Source organism: Notechis scutatus, chromosome 16 (genome assembly GCF_049901735.1).
Source record: "Notechis scutatus isolate UNSWTSFEM ecotype Mainland chromosome 16, rNotScu1.2, whole genome shotgun sequence".
In the NCBI taxonomy this organism is placed as follows: Eukaryota; Metazoa; Chordata; class Lepidosauria; order Squamata; family Elapidae; genus Notechis; species Notechis scutatus.
Window position 1 is genome coordinate 4,745,401 of NC_142024.1, and position 25,326 is coordinate 4,770,726.

The 25,326-nt window shown below is 46.6% G+C and overlaps 1 protein-coding gene across 1 annotated transcript in view; it reads right to left on the reverse strand.

Moving 5' to 3' along the window:
• RERE (arginine-glutamic acid dipeptide repeats) overlaps window positions 1–25,326 on the reverse strand; it is a 205,705-nt gene that overhangs the window by 32,825 nt on the left and 147,554 nt on the right. The window contains 2 exon segments of the mRNA XM_087944422.1: window positions 2,840–2,920; window positions 19,317–19,415. Of these exon segments, the coding sequence (XP_087800548.1) occupies window positions 2,840–2,920; window positions 19,317–19,415 (180 nt within the window).

A 25,326-nucleotide genomic window follows, 5' to 3' on the forward strand; every position in this document is an offset into this window, starting at 1 on the left:
AGCGGGCTCAAGTTCTAAGCCAAGGGTTGGATGGAGCATCTCAAAAGAGGCGGCTTTCTGTGGAAGTGCAGAGTGCTCTTCCACCCATTCCCCACCGCCCCACCACCACTCCTGAGTCCAGCTCAAACTCACTGATCCTGGCTTAAGAGCCTAAGTGCAGTGGTGGCTAACTTTTTCAGCACCGAGTGCCGAAACAGGAGCGCACAGGCCAGAAACTAGAAGAGTAGCTCCCCGACATACATGTGGCAGGAGCACCGGGAACCAGAAGCTTAGCTTCCCGGCGCGCATGAAGGCCAGCTGGCCGGCGCACAGGCATGCATGAAGACCAGCTGGCCGGTGCACTGCTGGGGAATTGCTCTTCCGGTTTCCGGTGCTCCCTCCCACATGCATGCGCCAGAACGCAGAGGAGCAACAGGTGACAGCTCGCACGCCCGCAGAGAGGGCTCTGTGTGCCACTTCCAGCAGGGGTGGCCTAGGTTTGCCATCATGGGGCCTAGTGGTTTGAAATGGCAACAACTGGGGTCTCTCTGCCCCATAATAGGAGCAAAGAGGCTGCTGTCTTGCAAGCTTGAAACTGTGCCACGCACAAAACCTCCCTTGAAAGAATCCTGACCCTCCTTCATCCCCTCAATATCAAGCAGAGGAGGAAGGAGACAAGAAGCCATTTCTCACACCAGGGTCTAATCTAGAACCTAGAAATCAATAGGGCTGGAAGGGACCTCCAGAGGTGGTGGTGGTGGGGGGTTGCATTTCCCGGTTTGTTTTTAAAAGAAAGAGGAATGGCCTTCTGTAATCTGGACAAACTCAAAATCACAGAATTCTCAGCCTGGGCAAGACAGCGTCTTTCCCCAGAATGCAACTGGCCATTGACATAGAGAGATATGTGGGTCTGTCTATCTATTTATCTACCACCTTTGTATCTATCTATCCATCCCTCCCTCCCTCCCCTCTATATATGTCTGTCTGTCTATCACCTCTCTATTATCTATCACATATGTATGTATGTATGTATGTATGTATGTATGTATGTATGTATGTATGTATGTATCTATCTATCTATCTATCTATCTATCTATCTATCTATCTATCTATCTATCTATCTATCTATCTATCTATCTATCTATCTATCTATCTATCACCTTTGTATCTGTCTGCCTGCCTATCTGTCTATCACTTCTATCTATTATCTATCACTCTTGTATCTATCTGTCTGTCTGTCTATCTATCTATCACCTCTCCATCTATTATCTATCACCTTTGTATCTATCCATCCATCCATCCATCCATCCATCCATCTCCTCTGCCTACCTGCCTGCCTACCTACCTTTGCATCGGCCTGTATAATGAAGCAACCCCCTTCCAGCTTTTGGTGAGGAGGAGAAAATGGGGTCTGGTGGACGGCAGCTGTTTCCCCAGCCCAGGTTGAAAAAAAAAACTGTCAAAATAATTTGAAAATACTCCTGTCCGTTTCAGAGGCACCTGCAAATCCTACCCCCCAAAAGATCCGCTCACGATATACTTGGAAAGGCTGCAGAGGAGAGAGAGAGAAAAACAACAACCAGCCAGTTTCCAGGGCCTCTGTTTGTTTTAGTAAGCGTGCCCATGGTGTGTGTGTGTGTGTGTGTATGTAAAAGCTTCACTTCTTCCAAAGCCGGTTTTTCTTCCCTCCAAAGAGGAAGGTCATTAAAATGCAAAGTATTATTGTCCTCTCCCTTGATCACCGGTTCCTGGGTCAGGCCAGCCATGAAAACAACACCGACTCCCCCCCACCCCAAAAAGGAACTTTTGTAGGAAGCGTTTTTTCGTTGCAACGGATTGGAGGGGAGGGAGAAGAAGCCGTGTGTCGAAGCCGCAATTAATTCTGCTCTGTGACAGCTCCTTGGGTCATAGAATGGGGGGCTCAACAGATGCCCTTTGTACCAGGAAGAAAGAGACAGAAAGAGGGGGGGGGGGGGAAAAAACCCCTCCAGGTCCCAGTTTATTCAATTAAATGAAAAGCATGACTCACAATCACAAGAACTTCCTGCCCTCCATTTAGGTCAAAGCAACCCACAACAGGTCGGCTTGTGTAAAACCATCAATGAGCCAGCCATGTTTAAGGATAGAGTCCACAACCTTGGAAAAATAAATATCTAACACCAGAAGGAAAAAAAACCCACGTTTTAAGGCTGTTTTCACATACGCTGGACAAGAATCCAGAGGCGAATAGATAACAACCGATTAGATAATCTAGGGCCAATCCCAATCACTCAAGCAGGCACCCCCTTCCAAAATTACATCCCAGATCACTGGGGGGGGGAAAAAAGGCTTTGCACAGGTCAAAGGAGAACAGATCCTGAAATCAGCTGACAAAATCATGGCTTGCCAGCCCCCCTGAATCAAGGAGATTCAAGAACCCCGAATCAAGAACCCCGATCTGATTTACTGGAGGGAAACATCGACCGAACCCAGACCTCCCTTTCCCTGCGGTGCAACTAAAGCAGCTTTTAAGACTGCCCCTCCTTTTACATCCCCTCCCCTCCTCTTCGCCAAAAATGCTGGATTATGACTCCCTTTCCACTTCTGACCTGGGGAAAACCAAGCTTGGGTCGATCCCAGAAGTTCAGGGGAAGAGGCAAAGACTTCCCGACCACCAGCAGATCTCAAACGGTGACCAACCAGATGCAATCCCCCCCAAAAACATTAGACCGAAGGCCCATCGAGGGTTAAAAAAAAGGCTCCTCCGTCACAGCAAATGGAGGAATGCAAGAAAGGCATTTTAGCAAGAGGTGTGTGTGTGTGTGTGTGTGTGTAGTTTGTGTGCATGAAAGCAAGTTACATAAAGTCCAGGGATACTCACCGTCTCCTTACTGGGGAGCAATTCTTTCCGGATCCTGAAAAAGTTCTTGCCGTACTGCCGGAGGCCTTTAATGAACCGCTTCTGTGGTTAAAAAATAAAAATAAAAATAGCAAGTCAGCGGGGCCTGGACGTTGAGCGGCATCTTTTCAATCATACAAAAAAAAAAAAAAAAGGAACCTTGAGGTTTTAAGAGCTGCCGAAAAATACTTTTAATATGCCTTCCCCGCTCCTCCGTGCATTAATTCCCAGGTTTGGCCCTGAAATTATTTTTAAAAGGGTTGTTTCAAAAAAGAAGAAGCTGCATCCTTCTGAGGGCTGTTAGGAAGCCAAAGTGCCGATTCCAGGGAAAACAACATGGGGAAAAACTCAAAAGCACCAACTAGTTCCAGGTTAAAAGGGAGGAAGGAAATGATTGGGAGTGAGGTGGGGGGGAGAGGGGAGGAAGGGCAGGAAGTTTTCCCGTTTGGGAACAACCTTGAGAAAGAAAGGGGGGGTGTTTGGGCAGCTGGAGCAGGGAAAGGTGGGGAAACAACTCTTTCCCCTTATTTGAAACAACAAATAAACACATTATTTTAGAAAAATAAATAAAAAATCAGGTTAAAAAAATAGATTAAAAAGTAGTTTTGCCCACAGGGAAGAAAAAAGAACGTTTTGTTTTCCTGCATTTTCCTCTTTAAAAAAACAAACCAAACCCAAGAAAAACATCTTTGCTGTCGTTTCAAGATCCAGAGGCTTCAAAAAGTCTCCCACGACTTTTTGCAAATAATCCAGTTCTAGCTAAACAGGACCCCCCTCCCCATTCCAAACACCTCCTGGAGTGGGGGGGGAGGATGGAAAAGTGGGGGGGAGGAGAGGGAGGGAGGAAGGGAGGGGGAGAGGAGAAAGAGAGAGAAGAGAGAAAGAGAAGGAGAGAAAGAAAGGAAGAAAAAGAGAGAAAGACAGAGAGGAGAAAGAGAGAAAAGAGAGAGAGAGAAAGAGGGGGGAGAGAAAGAGGGAAAGAGAGAGAGAAAGGAGAAAGAGAGAGCAAAAGGAGAAAGAGAGAGAAAGAGAAAGAGAGGGGGAGAGAAAGAGAATAAAGAGAGAAAGGAGAAAGAGAGAAGAGAGGGGGAAAGAGAGAAGAGAGAAAGAAAGAGAGAAGAGAAAAAGAAAGGAAAGAGAGAAAGAGAGGGGGAGAGAGAGAAAGAAAGGAAAGAGAGAAAGAGGGGAGAGAGAAAGAAAGGAAAGAAAGAGAGAATGGAGAAAGAGAGAGAGAGGAGAGGGGGAGAAAGAGAGAGAGAGAGAAAGAAAGAGAGAGAGAAGAGAGAGAGAAAGAGAGGGGAGAGAGAGAGAAAGAAAGGAAAGAGTGAAAGAGAGAATAAAGAGAGAGAAGGAGAGAGAGAGAGAGAGAGAGAGGGGAGAGAAGAGAGAAAGAAAGAAAGAGAAAGAAAGGAAAGAGAAAGAAAGAGAGAGAGAGAGAGAAGAAAGAGAAAGAAAAGGAGAAAGGAAAGAGAGAGAGAGAAAGAAAGGAAAGAGAGAAGAGAGAGAGAGAAAGGAAAGAGAGAAAGAAAGAGAGAGAGAAGAGAGAAAGAAAGGAAAGAGAGAAAGAGAGGGAAGGAGGAGGAAGAAGCAGCTTTCTCGTTTCCAATCCAGCTTGCAAGGAAGCATGCAATCCTGCAATGGGGCTTCCCCGAGACCCCTCCCCACCCCATCCGAGAGTTGCAACGGGGCTGGGACGTGCAGCCCCCCAAAAAATCCAGGACCCCAAAGCGGTTTGCAAGAGAGAGAGAGAGGAAGGGGGGGAGGAGGAAAGGAAGGCAGAGATTCCCAACCTGCAAAGAGAGCTGCACAAGGGGCGAGAGAGGGGGGCAGCCCAGTCCGGGGAGGCGCAGGGGGCCCTGAGCGGGAGTGGGGGGCCCGGGGAGGGGTGGGGGGTGTCCTGGCGGGGCAAGGCCGGCCCGGGGGGATCCTGGTCGTCGCCGGGGAGCCTCTGACACCACAAAGGGGAGGAGGGAGGGAGCAGGAGCGGCGGCTCTTCACATGTGATCCGGGAGCCGCGCTGGGCGCGCTGCAAAAGGCGGCCTGGATCGCGGCGGGGGGAAGGCGGACTCCGCGCCGGACAAGCAGCCCGACCTGCGCGGGGTTGCCGCGGCTTTTCTGGCTTGGAGCCGGGAGGGTGCAAATGAGGTCGAGGGAGGAAGGGCAAAGGTTGCAATGCAAAGCGGGGGAAGTGGGGGGGGGGGAAGGATGCCTTTATACATTGAATTCACGTGCACCCTCCCGCCTTTTGTTTATTTTTCTTTTACAAAGCATTCAAGGCAGCGGACATTACCCAACACACTTTCCTCCCCCTCTTTTCCCCATAACAACAAGAACAACAACCCCGTGAGGTGGGTTGGACTGAAAGAGAAGGACTGGCCCAAAGTCACCCAGGGGCTTTCAATGGCTAAGACAGGACTGGAACTCATCTCCTCTGTGTGTGTGTGTGTGTGTGTGTGAGTATGAGATTATCTATCTATGTATCTATCTATCTATCTATCTATCTATCTATCTATCTATCATCTATCTATCTATCTATCATCTCTATCTATCTCTCTCTCTCTATCTATCTATCTATCTATCTATCTATCATCATCCATCTATCTAACTAACTAACTAACTATATCTGTCTATCAATCAAATATCTATCCATCTACCTACCTATCATCCATCTCTCTCTCTGACTGTCTACCTATCTATCGTCTGTCTATTTCTATCAATCTATCGTCTATCAATCTACCTACCTATCAATCTATCATCTGTGTGTCTCTTATTGTCTATCATTTATTATTATCATGATCATGACCATCATCTTTTATTCATTAAACATGAAACTCAAGTCAATTGAACATTTAAAAATATATCACAAATACCAGTGTGACTGGTGCTGATAGAGGTTGCTGCCAGCATCCTAGGTATCAACTTAAGTATCTCCTTAAAATGTACGATGTTCTGAGTAGTGCAATTGTTTATTATTATCATAATCATCATCATCATCATTAAATCTACATATGTAAAATGAGCATGCTGTTTAAAAATCAGCTGGCAAAATGGCCGCAGCCTGCAAAATTCCTCTAGTGACTCCAGCCTAAAGGGCTGATGGTCTTGAACTGGCCTTCAGGAGCCACCACTTCAGAGCTACTTGGCCACGCAAGTTCCAGATGTCCAGACTAAGGATGCACACATGCCTAGTTCGCCCATGCTTTGGGACAACTGACGAGCATTCCCTTGCAAATCAGGGTTTGTGGGCAAGGCCTCTTGGTGGGGAAGGGCAGGGGGTGTCTTTCTAATGAAGAAGCTGGAAACCAAGGACGTTGCTTCTACCAGCCTGTCTCATCCACCCCTTCCTTGCAACGGGCTATTTTCAAAGCTTTAAATCAGGGGTGTCCAGCCTTGGAAAAGCTTTTAAGACCTGTGGACTTCGAGTCCCAGAATTCCCCAGCCAGCCAGCAAGAATTCTGGGAGTTGAAGTCCGCAGGTTTTAAAAAGTTGCCAAGGTTGGACACCCTTAGGAGATTTTGGTGGTCTCTGCAAAACCATCTTGTTTCGTTTCTTTGCTGCCTCCATACCAGGGCAAAATGGGGACCCCAAGCACCCTGTTAAGGGGGTCTTTGGCCTGTGAATGAGTCACAAGTCACTACATTTAAGAGTCAGTGGTCTAAAGAACTAAGGAGAAATTTCCTGATAGTGAGAAAAATGAATCAGTGGAACAACTTGCCTCCAGAAGTTGTAAATGCTCCGACACGAAGTTTTTAAGCAGAGATTGGATAACCATTTGTCTGAAATGGTATAGGATTTCCTGCCTAAGCAGGGGGTTGGACTAGAAGACTCCAAGGTCCCTTCCAACTCTGTTATTCTATTCTATTCTAAATTACAAGGGGATCAATTCAGTCCAAAGATGCTACAGAGGAAGACTTACTTATATTTTATACTTTATAATTAGCCCAAATTCCTGCTATTGCTTTATTACTTGTGCAGAGGACAATTTTTATGAGATTCTCCCAATTCTTTCCTCCATATCTAACTAAATTTCTGGGATTATTATTTTTTAATCTGCAGGTGGCAGATAAAAGAAAGGACTTTCCACTTCTTGTTCAGAATTAAGGTGCATCCCTCAGCCATCTGACCCGCTAATATTTTTATTTTTAATTCTCTCCTAAAAGATCTGAATTGTTTTCAGTTTGACTTTAGAGGCCTGGGTTAAAAAAAAAAAAAAAAAAAAAAAACCTGCACAGACAAGACGAAAGTGCCAAAAAAGAAAGAAAGAAAGAAAACAATGTTCAAGTTAAATAACCCTGAAATCTTTACTGCGGTAAGAACTCATTTAAAAACCATCAATTTAACTAAGTGGCTACAGTCAATTGAATAATTAAAAAAAAAAATACACCAATCGTAATAACCATCGTGTTATTATTGAAGACTTGGTAGATTATCCCAAACACTGAAGCATATTCTGGGGTGGCAGGGGGGGAAATGTTTATAGTTCTGTTTAATCACAGCTCAACAATAATTCATTTTATGTCTGATTATCCGGGCTGGGTCTATGACACAAGGTTGTAGCGCAAAGGGTTTGTTGTGATTAGGATGTCAGACGGGTGTTTTCCTCCTCCCTTGCTGTCCTGCTCTAGATGAATTTTCACAGCCCAACATGGCTCCGGATTTGGATATTTAAAATACCAACTGGGGACCCCGGGATTGCCAAGGGATGGACTGCTTCCTTCTGCTGTTGAGGAGGAGGAGGAGGAGGAGGAGGAGGAGGGAGGAGGAGGAGGAGGAGGAGGAGGAGGAGGAGGAGGAGGAGGAGGAGGAGGAGGAGGAGAGAGAAGAAGAGGAGGAGAAGAAGAAGAAGAAGAAAGGAAGAAGAAGAAGAAGAAGAAGAGAAGAAAGAAGAAGAAGAAGAAGAAGAAGAAGAAGAAGAAGAAGAAGAAGAAGAAGAAGAAGAAGAAGAAGAAGAAGAAGAAGAAGCACCCAATGTTTAAAAATATTTTTTTAAATAGACATCCCTCTTCTGGGCTCCCTGCTGTGCCCGCCCCCCTCCCCCAAATTCCACATCCTGTAATTAAATTGGTTTGCAACCTTCTGGGAATAACTTTCATCTTTACCCAAGGAGCAGGGGAAAAGCTAAACACAACACAACACAACACAACACAACACAGGAGGGTTTTTAAATGTATGGCCTGGGATTGTCGACGATCCTTTACCAAATTTGGGACCTAGGAAATTGACCAGAAATGCATTCACATATTTTGCAAGGAAGCAAAATTTGAAAACAAAACAAAACATAAAACCAACAACCACGAGATGAAATGCTCTACCTCTTCCAGCAGGCACCCCCGAAACAAAGGGGGCCCTTAATTATTTTGCAAAAGGAAAAGATGTATACACACACAACCCCCTCCTCAAAACACACACACACACACACACCTTGCAAATCTGCCTTCCTGCCACTTCCTCTGGAAACCTTTTAGCATCTTATTTATAACCTCGTATTTTTATTCTAACGCTGCTCGATAAATGGGACCAAGGTAGATTTATGGGGGTCTATTTCTAAGGCCTGTGGGGTGGAGGTGGGGGCTGTGAGAGGCAGAGGGGGCCTCTTTTGGAACGTGGCACAGCTGGGCATCACCACCACCCCCTTTTATAAAACAGTGGCACGAAGACATTCAAACGCGGCGGGGGGGTCATCGCTCTGCAAAAAAACCCAGTTACCATGGCTATGGATGGGGGTCACCCTCTCTTCTCCACAGCCCCCCCATGTCGATGCTCCTCTACGTTCCCACTGCGACACAATTTATGAGGTTCTCTGGTGTCCCTGCCACAATGTGTAAACAGGAGGTTTGGGTGGGTGGGTGGGTGAGGGGAAGGGGGGGGAACAGTTATAAATAACCGAGCCCGGGGTTAGCACGCCAAGCCCTTTGCATATCTGCAGTGTATTTTATCTCCCGAAACAAAATAGGGTGACAAGATACGTAACGTCGTTTATGTGCTGGCTAACGGGCCTCTCACATCGAGGGGGCGAGGACCAGAAAGCTACCCGAGTCAAGGAAGGAAAAAAGGGGCAGCAATAGTAACCGCCAAGGATTGCAATGGGGTGAGGGCTGGAAATTGGGGTGTTTGTGTGTGTGTGTGTGTGTTTTCGGATGCTGCCATTTTGTTCCCTCCCAGATGCTTCATCCCTGGCGCAACCAGCGGCTAAAGCCAGCTGGCCAATGGCAAGCTCTCTACTGCCCTCCCGTGAAGTTCAGGCGTTGCAAGAAGTGGTGGAGTAAATAGTTCATTTGGGGCTGAGAAGGTTGTGCGAACGCAGCTACGCGGGCTTTGGGAAGCTGGAGAAGGGTTTTCTTTTGAGGGCAGCCCTTGGTGGGTGATTCCTTTAGGGAAATGGCTTTAAGACCCGATCATGCATTTTAGGGACTGTTGGGGGGCGGGGAATTCCATTACACTGCCCGGGGCTGTATAAAAAGGAGATAAAGAGGATATAAATGCTGGAATGACTGACTCTGCATAGCACAGCTTGCATTAGCTGGATGTGTGAACCAGGACACCCAACTATATATATAGGAGAGAGAGAGAAGGAGAAAGAGAAAGAGAGAGAAGGAGAAACAGGGGGCAATAGAGTGAGGGAGAGAGAGAGAAAGAAGGAGAAACAGAGTAACGGGGAGAGAAGGAGAAAGAGAAGGAGAGAGAGAAACAGAAAGAGCATCTGTGTTGGGGAAAAAATGGGATGATGGATAGACAGATCATAGATATAGATGTGTTGGAGAAAAATAAAGGATGATGGATAATTATAGATAGATATAAATATACACAGTCAATAAACTGAACATAGAAAAATAGATGATAGATAGATACGCTGCTGATAGATAGATAGACAGACAGACAGATGATAGATGATAGATAGATAGATAGATAGATAGATAGATAGATAGATAGATAGATAGATAGATAGATAGATAGATAGGAGAAAAATGATGGATGATGGATGGATGGATGGATGTAGATAGGAGAAAAATGATGGATGATGGATGGATGGATGGATGGATAGGAGAAAAATGATGGATGGATGGATGGATGGATGGATAGGAGAAAAATGATGAATGGATGGATAAGATAGATAGGTATAGATAGATAATGGATAGATAGATAGGTATAGATAGGGCTCCTCTTAACTTTTTAGTTGGGTGGTAGAGTGGTAGAGTGGTTAAGGCAGCCAACTAGGAGTTCTAATCCAAACTTTAGGCACAAAGCCAGCTGGATGACCTTAGGCCAGCCCTTCTCTCTCAGCCCTAGGAAGGAGGCAAAGACTGACTGGGGAATTCTGGGAGTTGGAAGTCCACAGGCCTTAAAGTCAGCAAGGCTCAACACTCCTGCGCTACAGCATCGCAGCAAAAAGCTATTTTTTATTTATTTATTACGCAAGTCGCAATAGTTATTCCCCCGCAAGGCATGTGAACAAGGAACGCTCTGGGCCAGATGGGACTCTTTCCAAGCTACGCGGTTTGGCCCCGTGCAACCCCGCACACAGCACACACACACACACACACACACACACACCAACCTCTTTTATCCCTCCCTCCAAATGCAGAGCCCTTAATCTTCCTCTCCAACAGCTGACCCGGATTAACGACTCTCCCCGCATTCCCCATCTGCCCACGCCCCGGCCAAGGCCGCCCCCAAGCCCTGCATTTCCTGCCAGCTTCGGTCCCCGGCTATCCATCACCCGCCAACCTTGTGTTGCGCGATGGCTCCGGCCCCGGGTTGCCAGGCAACGGGCGCCAGGGAAATCGGAGAAGCGCTGACAAACAAGCCAAGAGACTGCAAACCAGGGTTTCTCTCTTGTCCTTTGCTTTTTGGGGGCGGGCAAGCATGGAGACTAACACTAACCAAGATCCCCCAAACCAGGATCCCCCAAAAAAAGCCAGGCATGCATTTTGTGCCGGGGGCACCAGAGGGTTTGAGATGCCTGCTCTCCTCCTTCCTCTTTTTAAAGGATTTAATCCAGGTTGCAACCTTCTGCAGGTACTTCCTCGGGAGTAAACCCAACTGAATGTGGTAGGGGCTGGGGCTGTGGCTTTAGGAGTCTCCCACCCTTGGGAGCTGCCAAAGGACAGGAACTAATAGCCTTACAAGGTGGCATCTGAGGATAACCTAACCCCCAGGAAGAAAGATTTACACAGATAAGACTAAGAGATTAAGACAAGAAGGGCATTGTTGGTTTGCTTCTTGATTCCTCTCTCACCACCCTTCCCCCCAATGGAAGCATTGGTCCAAATTTTGTACGGTTCCCCTGTTGAATCGCCTAGGAATAAATCTTTACTCCCATTAAGCGAGCTGAAAAAATAGGTGCTTTAAAAAGCCACCTGACAAAGGAACGGAGATAAGGCGATAGCAAAAGTCCATCTGCTCTCAAATCATATCAATTCCCCCCATCCATTCGCCAAAAATATAAATATCTTCCCCAGGGCTCAGCAGTCTTGAGAATACGCCGAAAGCTGAGCTCCGTTAAAGTTGCCAAATGCAGAAAAATAATCCATGCCTGATGAAGCTTTTTTTCCCCCCTTTTTTTAAAAGATCCCACTTAAATCTTTTCTTAGCATGAAAGAAGCACACACGCACAACTCCAGGCTTAAATGTGGAGTGATCCGGTGTCAACGCCAGCGAACCCTGCGCACTGCAGTCATCCAGGAGCCGCCAAGATCTCCTATCGTGACTCGACCGCCAAGCCATTCTAAAATAAAATCAGATTATTTTTTTTTCAAACCTCCCCTTAAGATGATATATTAGATCATCACCCTGCTCCGCGGGTTTTAGGTTCCCCGCAAACCGGATTAAGTGCGTTGCTTTTATGCAGCTATGTTTTGATCCTCAGAGATGGAGACTTCAAAACTGAGATTTACGGAAGCAGAAGCAGAAGGACGGGACGCCGGAGAAAGTGCTAAGTATAGAAGCTGGAGGAATAAGAAACATGTGTGGAGTGAAAGCTGGATTTCAGAAGGAGCAGCTGTCCCACAGCCAGATTTTCCAAGCAACAGATATTCTTCTCCCTTGGCTCCCAGGCTATGATTTATGCCCATTGGTCTTCAGCTGATGGTGTCCTCCTGCACGGGAGGGTCTTCTACTGGCCTTCAACCAGGGGTGGGATTCTACCTGGTTCTACAGAACCGGTGTCAACTACAAAGATACTCCTTTGGTCTTTTTAGCTGCCAGAAAAAAGGGAGTGGGGGAAAACAAGGCATTCTTGAAATGCCTAGATAATCAACTCGGCAGCCCAAAGTTGTTGGAGCATAAGAAGGTTATTGGAGAGCATGATGGATGACTCTTGGAGAGGGATGTGTCCTATTGGAGAAGTCACATCCAGGGGGTGGGGGGAAGACCAGGGTCAAGGGGGAAAGATCCTCAAAGATCAAAAGGAAGAGATGCATCCACCATCTTCCACCAGTGTTAAGTCACATCCAAGTTAAGCTTCCCAAAGACGCCAGAACCGCAACAGTCAATGAATGGGCCGAGTCAAACAGGGCGGCCATGTCACAGCTGGGGCAGGAAGATGCAAAAGTGGCGACAGACAACTCCAAGCGAGTTTGCTTCTGCCTCACAGCAACCAGGAGAGGCCGCTTCAAACACTGATAGGAGATCCTCTATACTTTTCTCAGTGACGTCCGCCGTGAGAGAATAAAGGTCCATTGTTTCGGTCAACGGGTAGCAAAACCCAAGGTCCAAATTCTCTTGGTTGTCTGAATACCATTACTTGCTAATTTCCAAGGCTTCCCCAAGTCTTTAAATAGCTCCTTTTCCCCCCTGTCTCTACCCAACTCTGCACTCTCAAAAGTTGCACGTTTGTTACTGACTTTTTGAAGTCTGTTCCTTGAAGGTCATGGCATATCCCTGAAGGGAACTCTGGGGGGAAAAAAAGATTTATTCTGTCTCTAAATCTCAACAACAACAACTTATCCAAGACCTCGATGAAGTGAGACTGTTTCTAATGTACTATCAGCTACTCTCAAGGAGAAAGCTGTTCAGGAGAAGAATTCAATCTACCAGCAAGTAGTAGACAGGTTGTTGCATTCATATAAGAACCCACCCACCCACCCCCTAGTTAAGGAGGAGGAGAAGAAAGGAGGAAGAAGAGGAGGATGAGAGAGGAGGGAGGAGAAAGAGAAGGAGGAGGTGGAGAAGAGAAAGGGGAGAGGAGGAGGAAGAAGGAGAAGAGAGGAGGAAGAGGAAGAGGACAGGGGAAGGAAGGAGGAGGAGGAGGAAGAGAGGAGGAAGAAGGAGAAGACACAGAAGGAAGAGGAGGGGGAGAAGGAAGGAGGAGGAGAAAGAGAAAGAAGGTGGAGAAGAGAAAAAGGAGAGGAAGAGGAAGGAGGAGAAGAGGGAGGAGGAGGAAGAAGAGGAAGAGGGGGAGAAGGAAGGAGGAACGGAAGAGGAGGAGGAAAAAGAGAAGGAGGAGGTGGAGAAAAGGAAGGAGGGAGAGGAGGAAGGGAAGGAAAAGAAAGCGAAAGAAAAGGAGAGGAGGAGAGGGATCACCAGATCCATGGGTAGTTTTACAATTATTTGGCTACTTGGTTAACAACCAGAAACGCTGCATTTCAGGATTGGGACCCTGTGCGTTCAAAACAGTTCACAGACAAGTTATGGATGTTGGCCGTAACCTTGAGAGACGCTGCAGGAATTTTGCTCTGGAAGAAAACATGGGATGCGATCCAAATCCCAGCAAACCACTGGAAGAAAACAAACCGGTTGTCCTTGAGCAAAACCCAACAGTAAAATAAAGTAAAAAAAAAATAAAAAAATAAGGGGCTCTTTCTTATAACCCAACTTAAAACCAACCGTTTAAAAAAAAAAAAACTGCTCCCAAAAAAGAAATGTATAAAGCAACTCTTGACAAACGAGCGAAAACTTCAAGGCCATCGCTGCGGAGAAGACAAATTGCAGCGGATTTTTCTCTTTAAGGCCTACACAGGACTTGTCCCAACTTGCAGGTTAACTGGAAAAAAACAAAACTCTTTGTCTTTGGGGTTTTTTTCCCACCTTGTGTTCCTCCCAACGCAACTCACACGAGTTTCTCAGCTCCTAAAAAAAGTACCAGTCTCGCTTTGCTCTTGTGGGTTTAGGAAAGAAGCTCATTTCCAAAACACGTCTTGAAATGGAAGCGTCAGAGGAAGCGGGAGGGGGAAAAAAAACAAAAACCCAACACCCTATTCTGTCAATGTGCCTCTTTTCCAGCCGCTTTTGCACGCCTCCCTGATTCCAATTCATAACTTGAAACGTGGGATTTGAGAGGCTGAAATGATTCCGAGCCGGCCAAGAGGAAAAAGCGTGGGGAAGAGAGAGAGGCTGGGCTGGCTATTCTTAAATGCAGAAGCTCTGGCGTGACCAATATCACCCAGCAGTGCCTGTAAGCAAGATGATCCACCTCAACGGGGAGAAGAAGGACGGGGATTGAGAAATTGCAACGGATACCCAGCAGCCAAGAAGCCAAATGGAACAGGAGAAGCACAGAAATCTGGATCCCAAGAGAGGGGGGGGGAAAAATATTGGCTGCCCGTCTTTTGGACCTCACGAGATCCAAAAAAAGTCACCAGCATCTTCTCTCCGTGGTCCAGTTTTCTTGGAATCTCCATACTTTTCGCGATGTCAGATAGGTGTACTCAGAAGACCATCATCCTATGAATCCAAGGAAGAGGAATTCCCAAGCCCATGGGTTGAAGACTGCAGCTCTTTATATAGCAATAGCACTTTAGAATAGAGTAGAATAACAGAGTTGGAAGGGACCTTGGAGGTCTTCTAGTCCAACCCCCTGCCTAGGTAGGAAACCCTACACCACTTCAGGCAAAGGGTTATCCAACATCTTTTAAAAAACTTCCAGGGTTGGAGCATTTACAGCTTCCTGAGGCAGGTTGTTCCACTGATTCATTGTTCTTCCTGGTAGGAAATTTCTCCTTAGTTCTAGGTTGCTTCTCTCCTAGATTAGTTTCCATCCGTTGCTTCTTGTCCTACCTTGTGGTGCTTTGGAGAATAGCTTGACTCCCTCTTCTTTGGGGCAGCCCCTGAGATATTGGGACACTGCTATCATGTATCCCCTGGTCTTTTCAACAGATTAGATATACAAGGCCCCTCATCTGAGTCCTCGCTCTCCGGAGGAGGAGGGAGGGAGGAGGAGGGAGGAGGAGGAGGAGGAGGAGGAGGAAGGAGGAGGGAGGAGGAGGAAGGAGGAGGAAGGAGGAGGAAGGAGGAAGGGAGGAGGAGGAGGAGGAGGAGGAAAGAAAGGAGGAGGAGGAGAAAGAAAGGAGAAAGAAAGGAGAAAGAAAGAAAGAAAGAAAGAAAGACAAATGCCTTGCTGTCAGGCAGGCTCAGATCAAAAGGTTGGGACCCACCGCAGGAAATGAAATGGAAATTACAAATTACAAATGTGGAGTCAAGGACACAAGGATAGTTGGTTTTTTTTTTTTCCTCTGGGGGGTGGTGGAGAAAAATCGGGGTGCCCTGCCTGTTTGGCAGAAGGATGGAGGTGAACGCAAGGCCCTTTTCTGCTCAGCGTAAGGATGAGGATTCAAGAACTGGTTAAAGAGAAAAGGAGGGGGGGGAAAAACAGCCTTTCCTACATTAAAAATTAGAAGTTCTTAAGCCGAGAACAGCTTCTTATTTCAAGAGAGACATAATTATAATGGGCTCTCATCCTTTCAAAGCCAGTTAAGGAGCCTAATCTCTTTTCTTAGCAACGTTTAAACTCTCTGTTTATGACTCGTGCCGGGAAACCTATTACGAAAACGGCTTCCTTAATAATAATTTGTGGGGCTGCTGCTTGCACAAAAGCAGATATCCGTTGCCTTCGACAAAAGCGGGGTTTCTTGGAGCTGTACGGAGAAGGAAAAAGCATCCTGGCATTTTTTTTTAGCCAATACCCAAAAAATAAATAAAAATAAATGCACACACAAAAAAAGACAACTGGGGATGGTGCAGAAATAAATTCCGGTTAGCATCTTAAAAGAATCACCCACAAATCTCTCTGGGCTTAGGACACTGGGGATCGTCTGCAGGTAGTCCTCGCCTTACGGCGATTCATTTAGTGAACATTTGGGATTCCAACGGGACTGGGGGGGGAAAAGGGACTTACGACCAGTTCCTCACACTTACAACCATGGCGGGCGCTTGGCAACTGGCATGGACTTACGACGGTTGCTGCTGCATTCCCAGGGTCACTATTGGAGACCATGCCAGCTGGCTTCCGACGACCAAAAAAATCAGTGGGAGGAAGCCCGGTTCGCTTAACAATTTCACAATTCACTTAAACTATTTTCAGCGATCCGTTTAACCACTGTGGCAAAATCACTGCAATTGCCACAAGAAATCCCAGCCTGGCTTCGCCCCGATCTTTCCCAGAATGGCCCCTATTCGAATTCTGCCTGCTGCCGCAGAGTGCCAACAGCTTTCCCAGCACAGCTACTCCTGGTTTTAAAACCGGGCTGTCAATCTTCATCCTCCTCATCACCAGGATCCGCTGGAGACGTCTGTGGACATGGCCACATCCATCCAACGAACATGGCCAACTTTCCAAGGCTGTTTCCAGGTGGACCCTTCTCTGCGCTTAAACACCTCTCTTCCGACTCCTTCTCATTCCTATTTCTGACCTTCCCTTCGCCCTCTTAGACAAGGGCCGAGGGCTGGTGGCCATGTAGTCTGACCCAAGGGGAGAGCAGAAGGAGGTCGGAGAATGGGGAGAGGGGAGAGAGCTTATAGTTGGCTGGAGACCCCAACAGTATTCTTGCAGACGTTTCATTACCAAACTAGGTCACATCATCAGTGCTAGAAAGGAGACAGTGCTAGAAAGGAGGCAGACCTGTGGAGAGAAGGAGGAGGACTGTGGGGTCCTTGGTGGTCTCTGAGCTGGGTGGCTTTCTTGTAGACGTTTCATGACCCAACTAGGTAACACCATCTGTGCTAGGAGGGTCTTTTGGAGAGGGGAAGGACGAGGAGGACCGTGGGGTCCTTGGCGCTCTCCGAGCTGGGTTCTTTTCTTGCAGACGTCTCACTACCAATCCAGGTAACGTCATCAGTGCATCATGTTACCTAGTTTGGATAATGGAACGTCTGCAAGAAAGTAACCCAGGTCGGAGAGCACCAAGGACCCCTTCAGATCATGGTCTGTTCAGGCTTGCTGGCTGCCATGTCACCAAAGCATCTCGGGCTCCTTTAAAGAAGTGGGCGTAGAGATCCTCCATGTGTAATGGAGTAAGACATGTCAGGGCACTATTTCACTAAGAATGGATGCCTTTCTTCTGAATACGAGGGTGGAGGCCTGTAATAACTCCTATAATCCATCTATCTAAAAGCGAAATGCCACTCACGCATTATCACAAAACCTCCAGAACTGTAAAGCCTACAGACTTGGAAATTTGGCACGTATGTTCCTCCAAGTCTTGGCTTCTAGGGGCTCACTAAGAAAGGATTTTTCCAAATGACCATCAGAGCGTTAGTATTTCGTATATTATTATTATTATTAACACGCTCTGATGCTAAGGAGTTCTACTCCCCCTCCCCACCTGAAAAGAAATCTGTTCCAAACACAAGCAGAGCAGAGGAGTTTCAGTTTCACAGCCCCAAGCAGCTTTAGCACAGAACAGTTGAGCTTAGCCACGCCCAGGCTCCTTGCTGTCTCCTTTTTGCTCACACAGCAAATACTGCTTCAGTTTCCAAACAGCCCTCAACTCTCTCATACACTGACAGAACGCTAGGCAGATGGATATCGATGGAGGCTGGTAGGCAGAGGCAGATTTGCCCCCCGCCATTTATTCTCCTCCCAAAAAACTAAGCCCAACCACATAGTTTCGTAGCAAACCACGGGTATCAAGCTAGTCCCAGATATAAGACATTCCCTGTAGTGGGTGCAGGACAAGAATTCTTTAAGCCAAGTCTGAAGATTTGACATCCATGCTCAGATGATCTGGAATAAGGAAGGGGACAGGCCAAGAACGGGAGCTATTAAAACTCACCCAGAGAGAAATAAATTAATAAATAAATCTCTCCCCCCACCCTCCCCCTTTTTCAGCCTCCTGCTATCTTAGCTGCGGGTTTGTTTAAGTTTGGTGTTTTGAAGCCGCACGTCCTTCGGTGTTTCCGCACACAGAAGGAACAAAATGTGCTTTGCTTGCCCGCCCAGCCAGCTAAAACAAACTTCGCTCCGTTGCTTAGAAACTACAAAGGATTCTGGGACTGGTCTCCTTTTTTTGTGGATGGAGCCAATTGCTGGGGGGGGGGAGGGGGGGAAGAGGAGAAAGAGAACGCACACTTCCACATTTTTCCCCCCCACCGAGACTAAGAAATCCACGGCCGAAGGGCCGAGCAATAATCTCAGTGAAATAGAAAATAAAAATAAAAATAAAAAAAGAGAGAAATGCACCCTTGAAAAGACCGGAGGCAACGTGTTGCTCGAACAGCCAAATTTTGCAACCTTGATTAATCTTGGATCTATCGTCCGCGTTAACATTTATGAGCTTGCAAACGCACCAATAGGGCCAAATTTTAAGTTTTATCATCATCGTTGTCAAGTATTGGACCGGAGCAGATGTATGAAACGGTGGTGGGAACCTAGCTTGTTTCATTCCAACTGGGGAGCCCCCTGTCACACCCACCCCCAAAAAAAAGCAGGCTCCAGGTTTAAAAAGATGGAATATTGCAAGAGTCAAGATTTCTTTTAGGCTTCCGTCTGGAATACACAACTGATCCCTGGGCCAACACCACTCGGTGAATTTTGCCTCGTTTTATGACCTTCCTTGCCACGTTTGTTTAAGGCAGTCTCATCCATTGTTAAGTTAGTGACAGGGCTGTTAAAAGTGAACCTGGCTTCCCTATTGAGTTGGCTTGTCACAAGGGACACTGAATCCGTTTTTCTCAAGAGGCAACTGGACTTCCTTCGTTTTTCTTTGAAGGCGTTTAGCTTCTTCTCGCAGTTGCCAAGTGGCTGAACTTTGATAACACGACCATGGGGATGTTGCAAACAGGGGTGAGATTCAACTGGTGTTACTACCGCTTCGGTGATGTACATTTTGCATTAAAATGACTAATGACCTCACCTTGCTTCGATTGGACTTTAAGTTACAGTTTTTGTTGACCATGTTTTGGACTTGATTCTCTCTGCAGCCAAAGGCTGTTCCTGGGAGAGTTTTTTCTCCAGCCCAGAAGGTAACCAGGACGCTGGGGGCAAAGTTGGAGCTAATAAAGGGACTCTGACTGATTATTTGACTGGGTTGCCTTTGTGCCACGCCCCTTTGGGTCATCACACTTGTTAAGGTGGGAACCTGGCCGCTGAGAGAAGCCGGCTGCGTAAGAGACACCCCCCCCCCCCGCCGTCTCTTCCCACTTTCCAAAGTGAAGCATCTACGCCAAAAGCGATGAGAGATTTTAAGCGGAGCCCGACCAAGAGTCGTTCCCCACCATCACCCCCAAAACCCCAAGCCTTTCTCACCACTTCGTCTTCCGTCCAGCACTTTTCGATCAGTTTGGGGACGGGCTTCCTCACCAGGCGCTGGAGGGCCTTCCCGGCGTCGTAGTTACTCTCGTGTAGCTGCAAGGAGGAAGAGAGAAAAGAGGCTCAGAGGAAACAACGCTAGAGAGAACATGACACCATTTTCCGAAAGAGAACCAAAGCGGAAAGCTTAGCAGCTCAGGGCCAAAACAAAACATTCCCCGATTCTTCCCACGTTAACAGATAATCAGAGTTGGAAGGGACCTTGTAGGTCATCTAGTCCAACCCCCTGCCCAAGCAGGAGACCCTACACCCATTTCTGACAGAGGGCAGTCCAATCTCTTCTTGAAGGTCTCAAGTGATGAAGCTCCCACAACTTCTGCAAGCAACTTCTGTTCCATGGGTTGATTTTTCTCACTGTCAGAAAATTCCTCCTTATTTCCAGGTTGAATCTCTCCTTGATCACTTTCCATCCATTATTCCTTATCTGGACTTCAGGTGCTTTGGAAAATAGCTTGACCCCTTCCTCCTCTCTGTGGCAGCCCCTCAAATATTGGAACACCGCTATCATGTTTCTGCTGGTCCTTCTCTTCCCTAGACTAGCCAAGCCCAGTTCCTGCAACCGTTCTTCATGTGTTTTAGTCCCCTAATCGTCCTGGCTGCCTTTCTCCACACTCTTTCTAGATTCTCAACATCTTTTTTAAAGTGTAATGACCAAAACTGGATGCAGTACTCTCGGTGTGGTCTTACTAAAGCTTTATAGAGTGGCATTAGTCCCTCCCTTGATCTCGATTGTATCCCTCTCTTCATGCAATTTAGGATTGCACTGGCTTTTTTTTGGCTGCTGCTACACACTGCTGGCTCCTATTTAGCTGGTTGTCCACTAAGACTCCAAGATCCCTCTCACAGTGACTGCTATTGAGCCAGGTTTCACCCAGTCTATATGTGCACTTATGGGTTTTTTCTTGCCTAAATGTAGGACTTTACTTTCCTCTACACTGAATTTCATTTTGTTAGATAGGACCCAATGTCAGGATCCATCTGGATCTTGAGCCCATCTTCTTGGGTGTTGTCTGCCTGAAAACGGAGCCCCCTACCCCCTCTGCCATTCCCATGACTCAGTGGGCCTATCGGTAACCCTTCCCCTTCTCCATCGCTTCGTGAATTATCCCGTTTCCTAAGTACGAGGCGCGCGGGGCCGTAAAACGAACCAGAATGGGTTGAGTTGGCAGCATAGGCTCCAATGAAACTTAACCAACCGTTCGTCCCCCTCTCGTGAATCAAGGCGGCTTAAGTGGAAGCAGACTCCGGAGCCCATCGCTCAGGGAAGCAGGGAAAGAGGACGAGGAAAAGAAGTGGGAAGTGTCTTTTTTTTTTTTTAAAGATGTGCCAATTAGGCGCATGGACCAAAGGAACATTAAAAGACATGGCTTGTTGCACCCTTCTCAATTTCCACCCCCCAGCTTAAAAAAAACAAACGGAGGCTTAGAAAGAAAGAGGGGGACAGGGAGCAAGAGAATACCAAAAAAAAATAATAATCAATATTTTGAGACTGTCAAGGCTTGTTGTGATGTGCAAGTTCTGCTTTAATCTCCCTGTGGCTGAAGGCAGGGAAGGAAGGAAGGAGGGAGGAGGGCAGGGCTCACACTGCCTGTTTTACACGCTGGGGTTTGTTTCTTCCTCTATTCACCCTCATTTATCCCACAAGAGGACTTAAAAGAGGTGCTGCCCCCTCGCATGCCTTATTAGCATCGCTTGCACAAGGGGTGTCTGTCTGTGTGTGTGGGTGTGCTTGTGTGAGAGGAGGCAATTACGCCCCCCCCCACCAAGCACTCCCGACACTGCCAGCTCGGGCAAGCGTCAAAATATCGTCCTTGGCTTGTAATTTGTAACTTAATTTAAAGGCCCCTGTTTTCCCTGGCGACCTTTCCAGGTTGGAACCGCGGCTGTGTAGGTGGGGGCCACTGGCCATTACCAGCCTGGCTTGAAAGCATCTGGGCTGGATGATTATTTTTGGGGGGGAGGGAGAGAGATAGGAAATAATGGGGAGTCTGTTAAGGACTTGGGCAGGATCTCGAAGGCTGGTTGGCGAGGGAGGGAAGGAGGGAAGGGAAAGGAAGGAAGGAAGGAAGGAAGGAAGGAAGGAAGGAAGGAAGGAAGGAAGGAAGGAAGGAAGGGAAGGAAGGAAGGAAGGAAGGAAGGAAGGAAGGAAGGAAGGAAGGAAGGAAGGAAGGAACTAGCTCGATCCCCGTGCTTCGCTCCAAAACTCTGTGGTCGGGCTTAGTTTTGGGGGAGGAAAATAAGGGGGGGAAAATTCTGCCTCCGCCTACCAGCATCCTGTCCCTGTGTGAGAGAGTAGAGGGCTGTTTAAAACTGAAGCAGTATTTGCTGTGTGAGCAAGAAGGAGACAGCAAGGAGCCTGGGTGTGGCTTAGCTCAACAGTTCTGTCCTAAAGCTGCTTGCTGCTGTGAAACTAAAACTGAAACTCCTCTCCTGATTGTGTTTTGCGTTTGGAAGAGATTTCTTTTCAGGTGGGGAGGGGGAATAGAACTCCTGAGCATCAGAGCGTGTTGATAATAATAATAATATATGAAATATTAATGCTCTCATGGGTTATTTTGAAAAATATTTTCTTAGTGAGCCCCTAGAAGCCAAGAGGGCCATACGTGCCAAATTTCAAGTTTGTAGGCTTTACGGTTCTGTATTCCAAGTTTGGCCTTACTAAGGCTTCATAAAGAGCTACTAAACACTTCACATGATCTTGATTCCATCCCTCTGTTAATGCAGCTTAGGATTGCATTGGCTTTTTGGGCTGCCGCCGGCGGACACGGCTGGCTCATATTTAAGCGATTGTCCAAAGATTGTCCTCTAGCTGTTACTGACATTAAGCTAAGTTTCACCAAGTCCCATGATGGTGAACCTATGGCACGCATGCCACAGGTGGCACGCAGAGCCACTTGTGCTGGCATGTGAGCTGCAGGCAAACTTACTTCACTGCGCATGCGCGCCCTCACAGCTGATTTTTGGCCAGTTTGAGGCCTTTTTCGGCCTCCGAAAACCTTGAGGAAGGCTTCTGCAAGCTTTGCAGGCCGAAAACTGGCCCTGTTTTGCACTTCCTGCATATCTGCATGTTTTGCACAGGTTGCACATCTGAGTCATGAAAAAAGTTGCGGTTTTTTATTTTCCCCTCCCTCCCTCCTCCCTGTAATTTTGAGCCAGGCACTCAACTTCACCCTTAGGATCTTGGCACACTAAAAGCAGGATGTGTTTCAAATACGACCATCAAGGACACCAGAAGCCGGAGCGAGGGCTCGCTCTATGGTAAAATTACAGGCGCCGCTATCAAACGCCAGCTGAATTTTAATTAAGGAATGGATTTATAAGGCTGCAAGATATTAAAAGATTTTCGGCCAACGATCCGGGGGAGAAGGGAATTCTTTCAGCTTTCTTTCATTTTCCTTTTATTTTTTTAGTTGAAAAGGGGAAAAAAAGAAGAAGGAAAAGAAAATCTCCCAGTGAGGTGTTATGGGCAATCAGCATTTTTATGTCACGCTATTAAAGCCAAAACCGGGCCTGAAATTTTCTGGCCTTTGATAATCTTGGAAGGGAAACTCTTAAGGCTCTGCCTGCCTCTTCAAATATCTGCAGATGTTTTAATAGAAAGGGGTGGGGGGGGAGAGATGAGGCGCCTTGCATAGTGATGTCCTTGCTTCAAATCCGCAGAGGCTCTGACTTCAGCCGTCGATCTGAATGGATAACGGATGAAGAAGGAGAAGTCCCCAATTTAGGACTATGTTGTGGTTCACCAGCAGCTGGTGCAAACGGCAGCAAAGTTGGACAGTAGGGGACCAGTCCGGGGTCTGGAGAGGACTCGGACGAGGTTCCTGCATCTGATGCGGAGATGAGGCCAGGACCATCTGGGAGTGGGGTGCTGACTCCAGAGCCTCTGGCGTCTGGGAGCAGTGAGGCAGAGGAACAAGGGGAGCCTGTTTTCAGTGCGCGTATGCACAGAGCTGCCAGAAGGCAAGAGCAGCTGAAACAGAAGGAGCGACTTGGGAGTAAGGCTAGGTGGTGAACTGCCCCTCCCCTAAAGGATAAAGGACAGGCAAAGGTAGAGAAACCTTTGCAGGAAGCAAAATCGTTTGCTCTGTTGGATTCAACCTTGAAGCTCTGTGTGGACTTTGTACTTTGTTTTGGCTTCTTAACAGTTAATTTGGCACTTTAGTTGTTGGCAGCAATTCAAAGGAGAGAAAGGTGGGTGCTTATCTCGGGGAACTGTTTGGGACTCATTGTGGGCTGGGAATGCACATAATTCCCAGCATTGAAATAAAACAAGAGGTGTTTGGACTAAGCGTGTGCTTAATTACGTTCCTGGGAAGCTTTGGTCAGAACAGCCTACAATTGGGGGCCCTGTTGCCAAGCATGGCAGTTGTTCAAAGCGAGCCGCGTCCAAACCTACGACCATTTTGCCACAGCTGGTAACTATGGTAACTGCGAAAAACAGCGGTAAGTCATTTTGTTTCCAGTGCCGTTGTAACTTGGAACAGTCACTAAATGAACTGTTGTAAGTCAAGGACTACCTGTAATTACATGCTGGGTTGTCGAGGGGAGGGGAGGGAAGGGTTGGAAGAAAGGCTAAATGGAGAGAATAATAAATGGAGTGGAAGGGAAGGGAGAGGAGAGGAAGGGAGGGTAGGAAGGAAATGCAGCCTCGTTGATAGGCAAATAGACCCAGGAAGGAAGGAAATGTTCCACCAGCTTAATATAAATGCTTTGCAGCAAAAAGAAAAAAAAAAAAAGAAAGAAAAAGGAAGGTTTCCTTGTTCTCTCGGTGCCTTTTGGGTGTAATTAACAATAAATCATGCTGAGGGTTACAGCACCCTGTTATTCCATAAATAAAACCCTGGGAAAGAACTTTGTCAGGAATGATTTATGTGAAGTGCCGCTCTGAAGTTTATTGTATTTCCATAATAAGGAATCATGGAGCCTATCCATTTTTTTACCCCATTACCATTTCTAAACACCACACGCCCCTCCGCGCAACCAGAAGCGGTTCCCGCGCATCAGAAGCCAGGCGGGACGGATCCCTGGAAAAGTCCAAGTTTTACAGGCCGATTTGGGCTCCCAGCAAAAGAAAACAGGTAACCAACCACTTCCTTCCTGGTTGGAGAGCCCGTCTTTCCAGAGGCCATTTCAGGCAAGGTGGCCGCTGGCAGGCTTAATATTTCCTTTTTTCAAAAAGAAAAGAAAAGAAAAGCCTCAGCTCCTATCCAAGGCAACAGGTAATAAATATAGAGGATAAAGCTGCCACTTACCATCTCTTGCAGAAAAGACCATCAAAAAAGGGAGGGAAAGGAGAATGAGACTTTCAACTCTGTTAATCTGTTAAATCTGTTCTCTGTCCTATCCTGTCCTTTATTCTGCATTCTCTTCTCTTCTGTTCTCTCTTCTGTTCTATTCTATTCTGAGTTCTATTCTTCTCTTCTGTTCTATTCTGTTTTCTGTTCTGTTCTATTATTTGTTCTGTTCTGTGTTCTATTGTGTTCTGTTCTGTGTTCTGTTTTGCTGTTCTATTCCTATATTCCTATTCCTTGTTCCTTTGTTCTGTTTCTTTTCTTTTCTATTCTTTTCTGCTCTATTCTGCTCTATTCTGTTTTGTTCTGTTCTGTTCTATTCTATTCCTGTATTTCTATTCTATTCTATTCTGTTCTGTTCTGTTTTATTCTATTCCTGTATTTCTATTCTATTCTATTCTGTTCTGTTCTGTTCTATTCTGTTCTATTCTATTCTATTCTATTCTATTCTATTCTATTCTATTCTATTCTGTTCTGTTCTGTTCTATTCTATTCCTGTATTTCTATTCTATTCTATTTCATTCTATTCTATTCTATTCTATTCTATTCTGTTCTGTTCTGTTCTGTTCTATTCCTGTATTTCTATTCTATTCTATTCTATTCTATTCTATTCTATTCTATTCTATTCTATTCTATTCTATTCTATTCTATTCCTA